The 16,650-nt window shown below is 43.0% G+C and overlaps 1 protein-coding gene across 1 annotated transcript in view; it reads left to right on the forward strand.

The window, feature by feature from the left end:
- The window catches only part of impg2a (interphotoreceptor matrix proteoglycan 2a), a 64,163-nt gene that overhangs the window by 1,833 nt on the left and 45,680 nt on the right, over positions 1 to 16,650 (forward strand). Inside the window, exons 2-6 of the mRNA XM_061722972.1 lie at positions 1,033 to 1,263; positions 12,555 to 12,721; positions 13,989 to 14,014; positions 16,018 to 16,067; positions 16,228 to 16,292. Of these exons, the coding sequence (XP_061578956.1) occupies positions 1,033 to 1,263; positions 12,555 to 12,721; positions 13,989 to 14,014; positions 16,018 to 16,067; positions 16,228 to 16,292 (539 nt within the window). The remainder of the gene's footprint in view (positions 1 to 1,032; positions 1,264 to 12,554; positions 12,722 to 13,988; positions 14,015 to 16,017; positions 16,068 to 16,227; positions 16,293 to 16,650) is intronic.

Genomic DNA, 16,650 nt, shown 5'->3' on the forward strand with positions numbered 1-16,650 from the left:
CTTTAATATATTTACATTATACTAAGATGCAAGGGCGTAGGTTTGGTCTCAACATTGGTAGGGACGATATAACAGCATAACCTGCATATACTTTTAGCTGGGGACATTAATAAGACCAAACAGATTGGATGAACGGGGGTCAGGGCTACATTTGTCACGAACATGAACCTAATTAATTGATAGGCTAAATGATCAATGCAAAATAAATCTGTATTGACTTATACTAACTTTCATGTGTAGTGGTTCACCTGATACACGGTTCCATTCAAACCTTTGTTTTCAAAAACTACTAAAGAAACATTTTGAAAACTTCCAGAATATTCCAGGGTTTTATTAGCAATTTAAATTGCAATATTTGAACATAACTTAAATTATATTAACATACACAATTAATACAAACTTATTCATAATCTCTTAACTATCCAGAATGCAAAAAATAAACATTTGTCTTAAGACCACTCAACATTGTCTGTCTAAATAAATACATACATTAAAATATATATACATTAAATATAACTGAAAAAACAAACAATGTGCGTTTGAGAAAAAAAAAATGGACCGGCAATTCAGCAAGTGAAAAGGGGTAAATTTAAGTCTGAACATAATGAAAATAATTCACTTAATAATGGTAGGGTCAATTCTATCCTTACAACATTTGGGAAGACAATCTAAATTACCTTTATATCTGAACTCGTATAATGCAAATAAGGTTGCTTAAAAGTTGATGGGGACAATTTGAGCCTCATGAAAAGTTTGTAGTGTTATGTCCCTACCGTCCCTATGCAAACTTACGCCCTTGCTAAGATACATTCATTTTCAATGGCTTTTGTCCTTAATGGCTTTTTCCCCCCTTACATTACTTTTACTTTTATACTTTAAGTAGTTTTGAAACCCTAAAAACCAGTACTTTTATACTTTTACTTGAGTAAAAAACTTGAGTTGATACTTCAACTTCTACAGGAGTATTTTTAAACTCTAGTATCTATACTTCTACTTGAGTAATGAATGTGAATACACCTGCTGTTGTCCCAGGTGCGTCCTCCGAGGGTTCCTCCATGGGATTCCTCTCTCTGCCTTACATGAACGAGCCCGCGCTGCTGCCGCGCGTCACCCGCGTGTCCGAGCTGAAGGCGGCGGCCCCACACCCCGCGGCCTCCTCCCGGCGGAGGAGGAACATCTTCTACCAGGCCGGACTGCGCCTGTGCGGCCAGGACACGGAGGAGCAGGTGCTGGCCAGCCACCTCAGCTACTTCCACCTGAGAGGTGAGGACTGACGCCACTAGATTAGATTATTGCAATGCACCTTTTACAGGACTAACAAAGCAAGTGTTACATAAACTCCAGCTTATTCAAAATGCTGCAGCCAGAATTCTAACAAAAACCAGGAGGTATGAACACATCACTCCTGTTTCATCCTCTCTTCACTGGCTCCCTGTTAAACAAAGAGTAGATTTTTAAAGTACTTCTTATTGTCTTTAAATCTATGAATGGCTTAGCTCCCTCCTACATGGTTGACATGCTGAATACATACCGGACAGATCCCTTAGATCAGGGGTCGGCAACCCGACCCCTGCCTTAGATCATCAAATAAGAGTCTTCTAATCATTCCTAGAATCCACACTAGATCTGCTCACGGTGCTTTCAGTCACTACAGTCCAAACTCTCTGGAATTCCTCTCTGCAGGAACTAAGGTCTGCTGCAACAGCCCTCTTTCAAAAACAGACTAAAAACTTACCTTTTTGCACAGGCGTTTGCCTAAACTCATGGTTGGCTGGGTGATCGCACTTTTGTTAAAATGGAATTATGGTTGTTATTATTCTTTTTTCTCTTGTCATACTCGTTATCTATTTCTGTTATTGCAAACTTGTAATTTTGTTTGTTTGTTTGTTTGTTTATGTATTTTTGAGGACATTGAGTCCATGCTTATAATGTGAAATGTGCTTTATAAATAAATTTGACTTGACTTGACTTGACAACCAGCCGTGACGTCACCGGGACGCTCACCTGGCATTAACGCACACATCCAATCACTTTCCACAAATATGAAACTCTGAACATTACAGTCTGTAAAAACACTCTTTTACTGAGCTTTTTTATTCTTGTATTTGTATTTGTATTTTATTTTTAAAGGAAAAGAACCAGGGATAGTACATATTAATAATAACATTTTAATGTAAATATGCTAGATTATTGCCAGTGGCTAATTAGCATATCTAGTCCCTGGTTGATGTAAAAGACACACATACATTACATACAGTCCAAGAAATGATGACACACAGCAGTAAAATACACTCATTGATTATTTTATTGTTTATTTATTCTTTATTGTTGGCTTTGTCTCGAACACAACAAAACCCATCAAATTAAAAGCATCAAAATATTTTAAAAAAAGCAAAACAATTTAACAGTCTCATCCAGAAATAAAGAACAACAGCAAAACAATGTGTTGGAGAGGGAACAGGAGGAAGCAGAACGCTTATTTAGTCCTGTCTCTTCCTCACTATATCATATCATATATGCCATAAAAAAATATGAAAATTCAAAAATTAAAAGAAAATAAGAAAAGAAAGAATAAATAATAAATACACAGTAGAAGAAAATACAATAAAATACACTAAGATATAAAATAAAACATACAATAAAATACACTAGGGGCCCGATTTACTAAGATCCTAAATAAAGAGTACTAAATTGCGTGTGCACTGAAAAAGTTTGCGTGTGCTGTTTGCGTGTGGTTTGCGGGTGATCAACTAAGATTGCGTGCGCAATTGATAACAGGTGCAAACTGCAGTATTTAAATGAGGTGTTGCGTGACCGACCTCCGACGTCGGCTGCCGCTCTGGCGGTGGTGTTAGTCCTCCGGGAAAAACAGCGTTTCTCAAACCCTACCACGCCGCAGACGGCTGAACCGGGCCCTGGATTGCCGGTCACCCCCAGCCCGAGCGGACCCACCCGCCCGCCCAGAAAACGGTGCGTCGAGGCGGGGCGAGGTTCCGGCCGCTCCCGAGGTCTCCCCACACGGGGCTGCCGAGACCCGAGTCCCGTTGCTGGTGGATCGGAGGTCGGCCTGCCCGGCGGCGGCGGGGCTCCGTGGGGGGACACCTGGGGCGGACGGGTCGACTCGGTCTCGCTACCGAGAGGGAGGCGCTGCAAACCCCCCGGTGGTCGGGGGGAGCAGCGCCGCAGAGGCGGGCCCGAAGGAAGCCGAAAGCCGGCCAAAGTGTCTGAAAATCGGGCGAAAGTGGCCAGGACCCAGGGACCCACGAGTCCTGGGACCCGACCCAGGGACCCACGAGTCCCGGGACCCGACCCAGGGACCCACGAGTCCCGGGACCCGACCCAGGGACCCACGAGTCCCGGGACCCGACCCAGGGACCCACGAGTCCCGGGACCCGACCCAGGGACCCACGAGTCCCGGGACCAGGACCCAGGGACCTACGAGTCCCGGGACCAGGACCCAGGCACCCAGAGACCCCAGACACTCACACCCAGCCCGCCAAACGCTGCACTGCTCCCGGCCAAGACCGGGACCACGTCCCGGTACGGGGGGTAGGCTACTTGGGCTTTCCCTTTGCCTCCTGGACCTCCAGGGACCCCAGTTCTCACAAGCACACCCGCCAAACACTGCACTGATCCCGGCCAGGACCGGGGACAGCTCCCGGTACGGGGACTTGTGCTCTCCAGGACCTCCAGGGACCCCAGGACACTCACAGACAGCCCGCCAAACACTGCAGCTCGCCGGGGACACCTCGCGCTACGGGGACATTGGCTCTCCAGGACCTCCAGGGACCCCAGTTCTCACAAGCACACCCGCCAAACACTGCACTGAATATGAATAAACGGTTGTTTTTGGTTCGTTTTTTCGTTCCTGTTGACTAGTAATTTCATTTTTCTTATATGAAATAGAAAACGAAAATAAAAGCGTATTTTGAATCTTTGTTAAATCATATTAACACAGAAAAAGAAAAAATGCAGTGTAATTCAATATTTGTTTTTTGTTTTAAAAGGAAAATCAAATAAACCAATCGTTTTTTGTTTTTTGATTCCCACTCATGATGGAAAAATCCAATGACCAAAAGATACACGGACCTGACTGGTTATGTTGTTATTAGTTTTTTATTATAACACAAAAAACGGAAAAATGGCTGGTTTTTCATATTTCAATTTTAGGCACAGATCAAAAATACAAAATCGAAAAACGGGCCACAGGACTGAATTTGATTTTAATATTTAATTGGTCGGGTTTGCGTGACCCGGCGGTGCTCGGCATGATCTGAGGAGAAAAAGACATCAGACACAGAGCTGGAGAGCGCTTTGATTAATCTATTTATGAGTTAAGTTTTTATTCAGATGTCCACAGTATATTGCAAATATTATATATTATATAGCAAACACTGACAGTAAATGTGTGACAGACGGGACCATCATATGGCAAGAAGAGAAGAGAAGTGTTCAGAACAGCACACAGAGCGCACACTGAAGGCTGATTTATGGTTCCGCGTCACACCAACGCAGAACCGACGGCGTAGGCTACGCGGCGCCGCACACCGCACCGCGACACTACGCCGTCGGCTACGCCGTCGGCTACGCCGTCGATTTAACGCAGAACCATAATTCAGGCGAAGCTGCAGTCTGTCTGCGCTGATCACAGACACAGCGGGTCGGAGCGGATTTGGTCATGATGTTTAACCTGTGTTTTATGATTAATAAGCACGGGTTTTAATTAAATGTAATTTATGAGGGATGATTTCACGTTCAATAAGATAAATAATCAATAAAATACAAAGTTTTGGTACAAAGGCTTGGCCTGCTTGTGGGCGAGTGGAGGGGGGCACAATAAGAGAAGGTGGCAAGATATAAGGCGAAGAACTAAAGAAAAAGTGGCCTTTAATAAAACTTACGCGCAATTACTTTCAGGCTTGGTAAATCTCATTGCGTGTGGTAAATTAACCTATTTGCATCTTCCCCTCCCAGTATTTAGCGCTCTCTGGCGGTTACGCCCCATATTGATTATTCATCAGGGCAAAAGTACTAAATGGATTGCGTGCGCTATTCTGCGGATTTCAGAGACGCAATCCTCTTTGCACGCCGTTAGTAGATCAGCTCGCACATTGGTTTGCGGGTGCTGTCAAGTTTGCACAGGTTTTTACGCACACAAACCTTTAGTAAATCAGGCCCTAAGATGTAATATGAGTGCAGACTTGATTCTCTAGAAGCTTGTTCTTAAGGGTTTAATGAAGGAGGTGAGGGGGGGTGTGTCTCGTACTAGTACTACTGGGTACTGTGTTCCATGTATGAGATGCTCGGTATGAAAACGCTGACTTGCCCAAAAGCACTTTTTCTGAATGAGACAATACAGTCACCTGTAGATCTGCTCTGGTTAACCTGTTCATGTTTTTCTTTATAAATATATTTAATGGAGGTGGAGCCAGACATGGATGATTTTATATACAAGGATGCAATCTGAGTATTTAATTATATTGTCCCAGCTCAAAAGTTCATATTTCTTCAAGATTGCACAATGGTGGTACGTGTTGGACTGTTTGTATTTTATCTCAACAGGCTTTAGTGTGGATTTACCTGCCATTGCCCAGCTTGTTATACAGTAGGTGATATGTGGTTCTATCATTGCATTAAGAAACAGTTTGGATGAATCAACAGTTAAATTATTTCTAATATATCTGAAGTTACAGAGATTCAATTTTATTTGATTCATAGATCTTTTTATTTGTTGTTTGAAGCGTAACTGTGAGTCTATCATGATTCCCAGATATTTGAACTCCTGTACAACCTCAAGTCAAATACATCAGGAGTTATATCAGCACTTACCCTATTTGAAAAAAACATACAGACAGTCTTTGATACATCAAGGTGTAAATGAGAAAGTTGCAGCCAGTTTGACACATTAGACATGGCAGCTGATAAATATTGTGCATTTATCTGACATAATTAAAATGTTCACTTAATTTTAGATCATGATTCCTGTCCGGAGGTTTCGGGGTTTGGTGGCAGAAGCTGTTTACGTCGTGATTATAACACGACTCAGGTGACCTGCAGGGACCAGTTCATAACAAAAAAGATCAAATCAATCAACCAGTCAGATGCAGCTTTAAGGAAAAAGAGACGGTTGTTTTTTAATGGTCCTAAGAACATAAACTTGTTTATCTCTGATATTAAAACGACAGCAGAAAGTTTAGATGTGAAGATCTGGAACAGTTTTGTGAACTGGAGAAGCTGACGTCGCTGTTTTTTGGACTTTTTAAGGCGGGAATGTGACTCATTTCTTACTTTTAAAGTGTTTTACAGATTGTACTTTTATTTAAATACTATTATAAACAAAAAGCATTCAAATATATTAAAAAAAACTGCCGAATAGCTGCATCTGAGCACAACAGAGCTGCATTTACCAGGTTTGACGGTTGCAGAGAAGGATCTGCAGCACCAGAGGACAGAAGGATTTAAACGTTTGATATCTTTATCCTCCGGCGCTTTGGAGACTCTGACACGGACCCTCCCAGCAGGGCGTCGGGTACCGAGACGCTCCGTATCCTGTGGTCGTGGACGGTGGAGGAGGTTGAAGATGAACACCTCAGACCTTACAGATGGTTCCTGGAAGAGGATTAGAGCCTCTGGATCGGCGCCCAGTGGGCTGAATCACGGACTCGTGACTTCAGAGATCCAACATTGTGTCCGTTTACATGGGAAGTTTAATTCCTCTTTAATTCAGATCTAAAATTAAATCCAATCTAAAATGAGTAAAAATGACCATGTAAACACCTAATTCCGAATGAAAATGGTCATTCCGAAATAATATTAATTCTGAAGTAAGTGGCTGGTTTATTCTGATTTTAAATCCGAATAGAATAATTCCGCGATCATGTATCCACTAATTCCTCTTTAAATTAATCCCGGTCTTTCTTTCTGCTCGTTCCCTCGCCCGTCTGTCTCCATGATCTTATATTCCACTGGGCTGGTTTTCCAAACAAAGTTTCAAGATGCAGCAGCAGTAAACGCTGGTCAAGAGCAGAGACCATTTATTTAATAAATAGAAATCATTAAAAGAACAGATGGAAACAGGAAACATCAAAATGGTGAGCCTTTCAAAGTTGTAGCGGCTAAGTTTGTTCCAGTTGCTACGCTAGCTGTCAATCAAAAGTTCCAAACTTTATTTAGACATGAATTCATTGATTTATACGATTTCACCTGATAAGTTACAAAAATCTGTAACTATGGAGACGAAACTGTTTGTTGTACCAGACTGTAAATATGTTTATCCGGACCTGGTGGTCGGTGGAGGAACTCTTTACTCAGATTAGAAACAGAATCAGTTATTTATTCATGATGAGGCAGCGTTCAGTTATTCTGCTCCTCACCGGTGGAACAAACTTCCTGTGGACCTGAGGTCTGCTCCAACTGTCACCTCCTTTAAATCAGGATAAAAACATTACTGTTTACTGAAGCGTACTCTTAAATTAAATACTTACCTGCTGTACTCTACTGCCCTTACTTTTAACAACTTGTGCTTTTTATTATTTTACCTCTTTTCTCATCATTTTATTTCATTTTATTTAAGCGTACTCTTAAATTAAATACTTTTTGAAAACCGCGCAAAGTTATGGATAAGCCCTGAATGCAGGCATTGTGGCATAGAATTGTCAAATTGGTTTAATTCACTGCACGAATCGGCACAGATTACTTTTGTAATACTGTATTTTTTTTTTTTAACAATATATTTATTGATTTTCGTTTTTTTGACAGAACATACAGTCACAAGCAGTTTTTCAAATATTTCTGTGGAGCTTCAAAAAGTCCTTCTTTGCAGCCCTTTCAGGGCCATCATCAATGTAATACTCTAGTCCATCGTTAGACTTAAACAAAAAGAGCATGTTTTACTATGCTTTAAACAAAATGTCAAGAGCTGTGACATCCCACACATCCCTCCTCCCCCCACCCTCAACAACCAACACTCAAGGGTGAATTAAATCAAATACAAACATACAATGACATAATATCAAATCATATAATAACCCCCCTCCCACCCCACCAAAACAAAACAAAAAATATACGTATAAGCGGTCCTGCTTGCTTACAAAAGGCATGCCAGCTTCCACCAGCACCGCCCCTCAGGTTTTAATCATCAATTACAGTCCGATCACTTTCCAGGAACTGCATAAAAGTGTCCCATATCTCTGTGAACTTGTTTAGTTTCCCTTTGACAACATAAGTTAATTTCTCCAGTGCCAAGCATGACGCCATCTCCCGTAACCACATTCCCTGTGTCGGGCCATCCATACTTTTCCACCTTAATGCAATCGCTCTCCTAGCCTGAAGTAAGGACAGGTCAATCAAGGGAGCTATTTTGCGGCCTGGTGCATAGTGATCAGGATAAATACCCAAAATAGAGAGCCTTGCCTCAAATGGAACCACTGTGTTAGTCATACGTGAAATCATGTTAGTTACATCCATCCAAAATGACTGAATTTTGTGGCATTCCCACATGCAGTGCAGCAGGGTGCCAGCACAACCATTACATTTTATACAGCTATCAGGAATGTTGGGATTGTAGTGGTGTAATTTTACAGGTCTCACATAAGTTCTGAATAGCCACTTGTATTGTATTCGTTTTAGTGCCGAATTTATAGTCTTTGTTTGCGCCTTTAGACAAGCTTTTTCCCACTCATTTTCTGTTATATTAATTCCCAAGTCGTCTCTCCATGCATTGAGTCTACAGTGGGAGTTATCCTTTGATTTGGATTGTAGCATACTGTACAATACCGATAGCTGACCCTTACCGTCTTTATTTCTTACAATGCATTCCTCTATATCTGACATGGGGGGTCTATACAGGGTATGGCCCTGTGATTTTATAAAGCTTTTAACCTGTAAGTACTTAAAGAATTGGTTTCTAGGTATGCCATGTTTACAGACCAACTGATCAAAGGTCATCAGATTCCCATCTAAGTACAGATCAATTATTTTACCCAGGCCTCTGTTAGCCCATTTTTTAAATCCTCCATCAGCTCTGCCAGGTATGAAGTTATCGTTACCCCATATTGGGGCAAACTGAGAGAGTTTGGGTGTATTCCCAGTGTAGGCATGCACCTCATGCCAAACAGAGAGGGTGTTTTTTTACAAAAGGATTTTTTGTCTGCTTCTTGATTTTTTTATCATGAGTGGAGTACAAATACGACTGGAGAGGTAGACCCAGTGCTTAATTTGTCAATGAAGAGGTCCCGGAACATCGAGGGGGTACCGGGGGGGGGGGGGATCCGGGGGTTTGTGTGTGAGCACAGCGTGCACAGCCTCCACCGCTGATTGGCTGTTTCCCGTGCCTGTCTCTGTGTGTAACCAATCAGACGGAGCTGTGGGCGGGACATTGCTGCAGAGTGCAGTGACTGCAGGCAGAGAGATGCGGCTGCATCAACCCCAAAATAACGCCGTTGTACAAACACAATATTGGTATCGTTGGAAAGGGAAAACTGTCCTCTTAATTTTAGGGGGGCTGAGATCAAATTATGGGGGGCTTCAGCCCGTTTTTTTATTTGTAGTGAGAACATAATCCACAGCAACCGACACAAATCCATTCATGTGTATGTGTCCGCGGCGCAAGGAGCACATTGATTGTGCTGCAGCTGCCCTCATCGCCGCTTGTTGCTTTTCTGATTCGTTTTGAAGAATCATGCAACTCTTCCTTCTTTTTGAAAAAAGACAGTAAATTCAGCTGTCTTTTTGACATGTTTGCGTTGCTCGCTGCTGGCTCCCCAGATCCAGCAAATTTCCAAAGTTTTTTTGGTCAGGGGCGTGGTTTGCTGGCCCATCTTTTCATTGCATCAACAAATCTCCGACTCTTTCAAATGACGTTAAATCTTTATAAACAACATGAAATGCTTGGGATTTGTTCTGTAAATGAATTTATGCATATTATTATTTTTTATACATAAAAAAAAACTTTTTTATATTATTATTGTTTAATATATATACGAGAGGTGCCGGATCTGCCCAAATAAGTCCCGGAACGCAGGGAGGCCAAAATCGAGAGGTGCCGGATCTTGTTCCGGCAGGATCCGGCACAAATTAACCCCTGGGTAGACCTGATGTTCTAGTACATTCAATAGTTAGCCATGCGGGAGGATCGGACGCTGAGAAATAAAACATTGCTGTACGTAATTGTGCCGCCCAGTAGTACCATTGTAAATTAGGGACCTGAAGCCCACCACCATCATAGGGGAGATACAGCAGGGAGAGTCGTATTCTCGGACGTCTGTTGCTCCATATAAAATTAGAGAACAGATTTTTTAGCTTACAAAAGAAGGATTGTGGAAGTGGCAAAGGAATAGATTGGAATAAGTAGAGGAATTTAGGCAGAACTGACATTTTAAGGACATTAATGCGGCCTAACATGGAGATGGGCATGGACATCCATCTATTCAGAGATTCAGTAATGGACTGTACTAAAGGATCATAATTGGAGGCAACAATCTTTTCAGTTTCTGGAACAACATTGACCCCCAAATATGTAAAACCCTTAGAGGCTGAGAAAGGCGAGATGGTCTGTGGGTTTTGTCTCTCATCCTTATTCAAAAATAAAATACTAGATTTGGAATTATTGACCTTGTATCCTGAGAATTTCCCGAAAGATTCTATTAACGTAACTAGTGTTGCTACAGATGATGCCAGGTTGGACAAATAAATAATAATATCATCAGCGAAGAGTGAAATTCTATGCTCTGTTCCTCCTCACCCCTAGGATTCCCGGATGTTGCCGTATGGCCAGGGCAAGCGGCTCAATAGCAAAAAAAAATAATGCCTCTGTGTAATATGAATGGTTGGGAAATCTGATTGTTTGTCAATATCTCAGCTGTCGGGTTTACATATAGGAGCTTCAACCATTTAAGATAGACGTCTCCCAGTCCAAATCTGCTCAGAACTTCCATCAAATATTTGCATTCAATCCTGTCGAAAGCCTTTTCGGCATCCAACGACAGCATTGCGTTATCTTTAGCATCATGCTTTTCATATAATATATTTAATACTCTACGTATGTTATGAAATGCTTGGCGTCCTAGAACAAAACCATTCTGGTCATTAGGGATCAGGGAAGGAACATACTTCTCAAGCCTCCTCGCGAGAGCCTTACAGAGAATTGGTGGTTGGTGTCACAACACATTAAGGATAGAGGACGGTAAGATCCTCTTTCTGTGGGTGGTTTGCCAGGTTTTGGGACCAGGGTGATTAGTGCAGTTCGCAGGGATAGAAGTAGGATTCCTGACTCATATGCTTCCTCAAACATTTCCAGCAGAGGGGGGAACAATTTATCTGGGAAATATTTATAGATTTCTATGGGGATCCCATCCGGACCTGGGGTCTTTCCATTTTTCATTTGACGCACAGCTTCTGACAATTCATTGATCGTTAAGCGTTTGCTCAGTATAGTCTTGTCATGATCTGACATGATTGGAATGTCAAGGTTGTCCAAAAATTCCGACTGTAACCGTGCATCATCTGGGTATTCTGATTGATAAAGGGATTCATAAAATGTTCTAAAGGAGTTGTTAATTTCAACTGGATCCACTGTATGATTTCCGTTTTCTAACTGAATTGAATTAATAGCTCTATGTGACTGCATTTCTTTAATTCTCCATGTGAGAAGCTTACCAGCCTTATCCCCTTGGTCATAATAGGACTGTTTCAGCCAGAGAAGATCTGCAGCAATTTTATTGGTAGATAGTTCTTTATACCTAGTTCTCAACACAAGGATCTCCTTATGCTTCTCTGGATTGTCATTTTCATATAGCTCTAGCTCCAGAACTTTAATCTGAAATTCAAGGCCAATTAGTTCTCTATGGTGGGATTTTGACTTATAACTTGTATAGCTTATCATCACACCTCTAATATAGGCTTTAAATGCCTCCCATCGTGTACCTGCGCTGGTCTGATCTGTTTTTATACAAAAGTAGTACTATATTATCACCAAGAAATTTGACGAATTTGGGGTCTTGGAGCCATTTTGTTTGGAGATGCCACCTGGGGGGGCATCTGACAAGCCCTGGTACACAAAGAGAAAGTGATATGGGAGCATGATCAGATAATACTATGCTATCATAAGCACAATCAGTCACATGGGGTTGTAATACTGTATTTGACCTGGTCTTTGTACGTTTTGACCGTATAGAAATGTAATTCTTGCCATTTTAAGAATGAGATGTGCCTGCTGTACTCTACTGCCCTTACTTTTTAACAACTTGTGCTTATTATTTTACCTCTTTTCTTATCATTTTATTTCATTTTATTTGTTATTTATGTTTTAATTATGTCTTGCTGCTTTTAATGTTGATGTAAAGCACTTTGAATTACCTTGTGTTGAATTGTGCTATACAAGTAAACTTGCCTTGAATGGGTCGGCCCAGGTCCGACCTGAACGGCCCTAAAGTCCAGCTAAATGGCCTGAAAACCCTGACTATATGACCGTTTGGGTCGGTTCTGAGCCGTTGCAGGTCAAAACACCTCCATCAGTTTCCTTATTTCCTGAATTGTGTGTTTCCCGCTGGGACCAGTGTGCCAGGAGACCGTCTGGGAGGCGTTCAAGATCTTCTGGGACCGGCTGCCGGAGCAGGACGAGTACCAGCGCTGGATGGGCCGGTGCCAGGACGGGTCGGCCACGGCCCAGGACATCGGTGAATACTTCAGCACGTCGGAGGAACACCGAGAACGAGTGCAGCAGGTGAGGTGGAGGAGGAAGAGGAGGAGGAGGAGGAGGAGGAGGATGAGAGAGGAGAGATGAGGAAGAGGAGGGGGATGATGATGATGATGATGAGGAGGAGGAGGAGGAGGAAGAGGAGGAGGATGAGGAAGAGGTGGAGAAGGAGGAGGAGGAGGAAGAGGATGATGATGGTGATGAGGATGATGAGGAGGAGGAGGAGGAGGAAGAGGAAGAGGGTGATGATGGTGATGAGGATGATGATAATGAGGACGAGGATGATGATGATGATGATGAGGAGGAGGAGGAGGATGATGATGATGATGATGATGAGGAGGAGGAGGATGAGGAGGAGGATGATGATGATGATGGTGATGATGATGATGAGGAGGAGGAGGATGATGATGGTGATGAGGATGATGATGAGGAGGATGATGATGATGATGAGGAGGATGATGATGATGAGGAGGATGATGATGATGAGGAGGAGGATGATGATGAGGAGGATGATGATGATGATGAGGATGATGATGATGATGAGGAGGAGGAGGATGAGGAGGAGGAGGATGATGATGAGGAGGATGAGGATGATGGGGATGAGGATGATGATGAGGAGGATGATGATGATGATGATGATGAGGAGGAGGATCATGATGAGGAGGATGAGGATGATGATGATGGGGAGGATGATGATGAGGAGGATGATGATGGGGATGAGGAGGAGGAGGATGATGATGATGATGATGATGAGGAGGATGATGATGAGGAGGATGATGATGAGGAGGATGAGGATGATGATGAGGAGGATGATGATGATGATGAGGAGGAGGATGATGATGATGATGAGGAGGATGATGATGAGGAGGATGATGATGGTGATGATGATGATGATGATGAGGATGATGATGATGATGAGAAGGAGGAGGATGATGATGATGAGGAGGATGATGATGATGATGATGATGATGGTGAGGAGGATGATGATGATGATGTTGAGGAGGATGATGATGATGATGTTGAGGAGGATGATGATGAGAAGGAGGAGGATGAGGATGAGGATGATGATGATGATGATGAGGAGGAGGAGGAGGAGGAAGAGGAGGAGGATGATGGGGATGAGGATGATAACAATAATAATGGTAATAATAATAATAATAGTAATAATGATGATAATAATGATGATGATGATGATGACGATAATAATAATTACAATAATAATAATTATAACAGTAATAATAATAATAATACTAATAACAACACTGATAACACTGTTTGTTTGTGTGGTTTCCAGAAATTGTCTCATTCAACCCTGAAAAGGTAAATATTTTCCGTCTTCGTGACTTTTCGTCGACACATTTCTGCTCTGGTCCTGAAGTGTGTGTTTGTTCCTGTCGTTCTTCCCTCCGTCGTAGTGAGCCCACCACATCCTGGCAGCATATGTGCAGGTAAGGTTGTCCCGCCACCCCAACCTTACCTGTCCATACCTGTACCTGTTCATACCTGTTTGTACCTGTCCATACCTGTTATTACCTGTTCATACCTGTCCATACCTGTTCACACCTGTTCAGAATCAGAATCAGAATCAGATCAGAATCAGAAAGCCTTTATTGTCACTGGGCCAGCACCGTGAAATTTGGACCAGTACAACCCATCAAGACAACAGACAAAACAAATAACAACATGAGACATGAGTCAACTGGCACTTACATCAGATCAGAGAAAGGATGACATTGGAGGGAAAAAAAGGCATCTTCACACTGTGTATAAATACACAGTGTGAAAGTGCAAAAAAACCACCTCAGCACAGAAAGCAACATAACAATTTAACATCATCATCACAAGACTTGCACATGTGTGTGTGTGTGTGTGTGTGTGTGGGGGGGGGGGTGGATCCTGGCACAGTACCCCAAGTGAGTACCGCAGCCATTGGCGCGGCTCTAAAACCTGTTGACTGTGTTGGGGGGGTTGATAAGAGGGGGGGCCGGGGAAGGCGTTGACTATAAAGGAGGGTTTATTTATCATTGTGTGTGTGTGTAGCGGTAAGTCCGTGAACTTCGCTCAGAGCTCCTCCTCAGCCAATGTCCTTGATGTTATCAGACAGCTCGGTCAGTTCTGAAACAGGTCCACAGATGTTCCTGGGAGATGGGAGGGTTAGTGGGGGCAGAGCCACTTGTTTACATTCCACCAGGGAGATTGTGACCGGAGCGATCGGTCTGAGACCGCTCTGTCAAGGCCAGATTATAGAATCAACAATTATATTAAAGAACAGGCAGCCTCAGTAATTTTCCATCTGCTCTCTCCGTCTCTGTTTCATCAATGGCGACTCCAAACAGACGGATTTGTGATCAATTCCCGCCAAGCCGAGCTTCCAACTTTTCCAAGGTCTTATCCATCTTGCCAATGAGCTCAAAGACCGCTGCCAGCCTGCGATTCTGTTCAAGAATCGCATCCAGCTTGCGGTTTTGCTCTCCCAACGTTAAAGTCTGAGTGTTGGTCGCCGAGCTTATCCCCTCAGCAACGTCAGGTAGCTCAGAAAGGGCCAGAACAGCTGTCGACGACTTACGCGTTTGTCAATATACTAGGAATCCCCCCACTCCAATTAGAAGGAATCCTGCTATCATAAATCCAATTATGAAGCATCCTCAACGTCCTCGACAGACAGGATCGCCAAACACAACGGCTTTCAATGTTTCCAGGAATCCATTGTGTATCCGACAAAAAATGTCCCATCGGGGCAGGAGGGCTCCCTTAGCCCCTGACTTCTCGTCGCAAAAATTTGGTCAATTGTGCTGAGAGACCAGTTAATCCATTCCATGATTGTAGAGTTTCGGAGGAGTGAAAAAGAGAGGCTCTGAATACAAGACAGGACAAAAGCAGCAGCAGGGCAGATAAGAAAGGAGAGGAGCAGAAAAGTGTTCGCCTTCACCGAGAGCCGGAAGAGAAACAGTTGTTCACACCTGTTCACACCTGTTCACACCTGTTCATACCTGTTCATACCTGTTCTTACCTGTACATTCCATCCATCCGTCCATCCATCCATCCATCCATCCATCCATCCATCCATCCATCCACCCATCCATCCATTATCCATCCATCTATCCATCCATCCATCCATCCATCCATCCATCCATCCATCCATCCAAATATTGATTCTATTCATTCTAGAAAATAAATAATAAAACATAAATAATAAATATGAAAGACTAAATAAAACCCACCCAGAAAGTCGTCCCTGAACTTGCTTGTATCCTTGTGGATTAAAACTTTTCTGTGATGATGTCACATGACCCTGGTTGAAACGGCGTCTCCTTGTTTTCCAGCACACCGACACCAGAGACCCCGGCGGAACCAGAACCCGCTGGATCTCCAGGTCAGTCCCGTTTCCACGGTAACGGCTGATCCGTGTGTTTGATGCTCGGCTCACCCTCAGATTTAAAGAGAGTTCAGGGTCACGAGAGTCTAATCCATCACCTGCCAACGGTTTAGGAGCCACTGAAATAAACCAGCGCTCTTTTCTGTTTTCCTGTAAGACACTGGTGACGAGGCGGCGGAGGATGTAGAGGCCGTTTCCACGGCAACGACGGAGGAGAATTCAGTGAGTTTTACACTCCTCGGTTCATGTAAAGGGAATGCGCATGACGTCACAGATGCGACTTCACAGTGGGTTTCGCCCACTGAGTGTCAGAAAGACTGAGTGTCAGAAAGACTGAGTGGCAGCGTAAACCTTCAGTTTGAGCAACTGGAAAACATCTAAAATGGGAAAGAGCTGTTGTGCGATCGACTGTACTCATAGATTTAGCAAGAAATCAGAGTTATCGTTTTACAGACTGCCGAAAAATAAGCTTAAGAGAGACAAATGGATCGCTGCAATTCACAGAAACAACTGGATTCCAGACACCGAAACGTGGATTTGTGGTTCCCATTTTGTATCAGGTAATGTTGGATTTTTGGGT

The sequence above is a fragment of the Cololabis saira genome, chromosome 6, assembly GCF_033807715.1.
Source record: "Cololabis saira isolate AMF1-May2022 chromosome 6, fColSai1.1, whole genome shotgun sequence".
Lineage (NCBI taxonomy): Eukaryota > Metazoa > Chordata > Actinopteri > Beloniformes > Belonidae > Cololabis > Cololabis saira.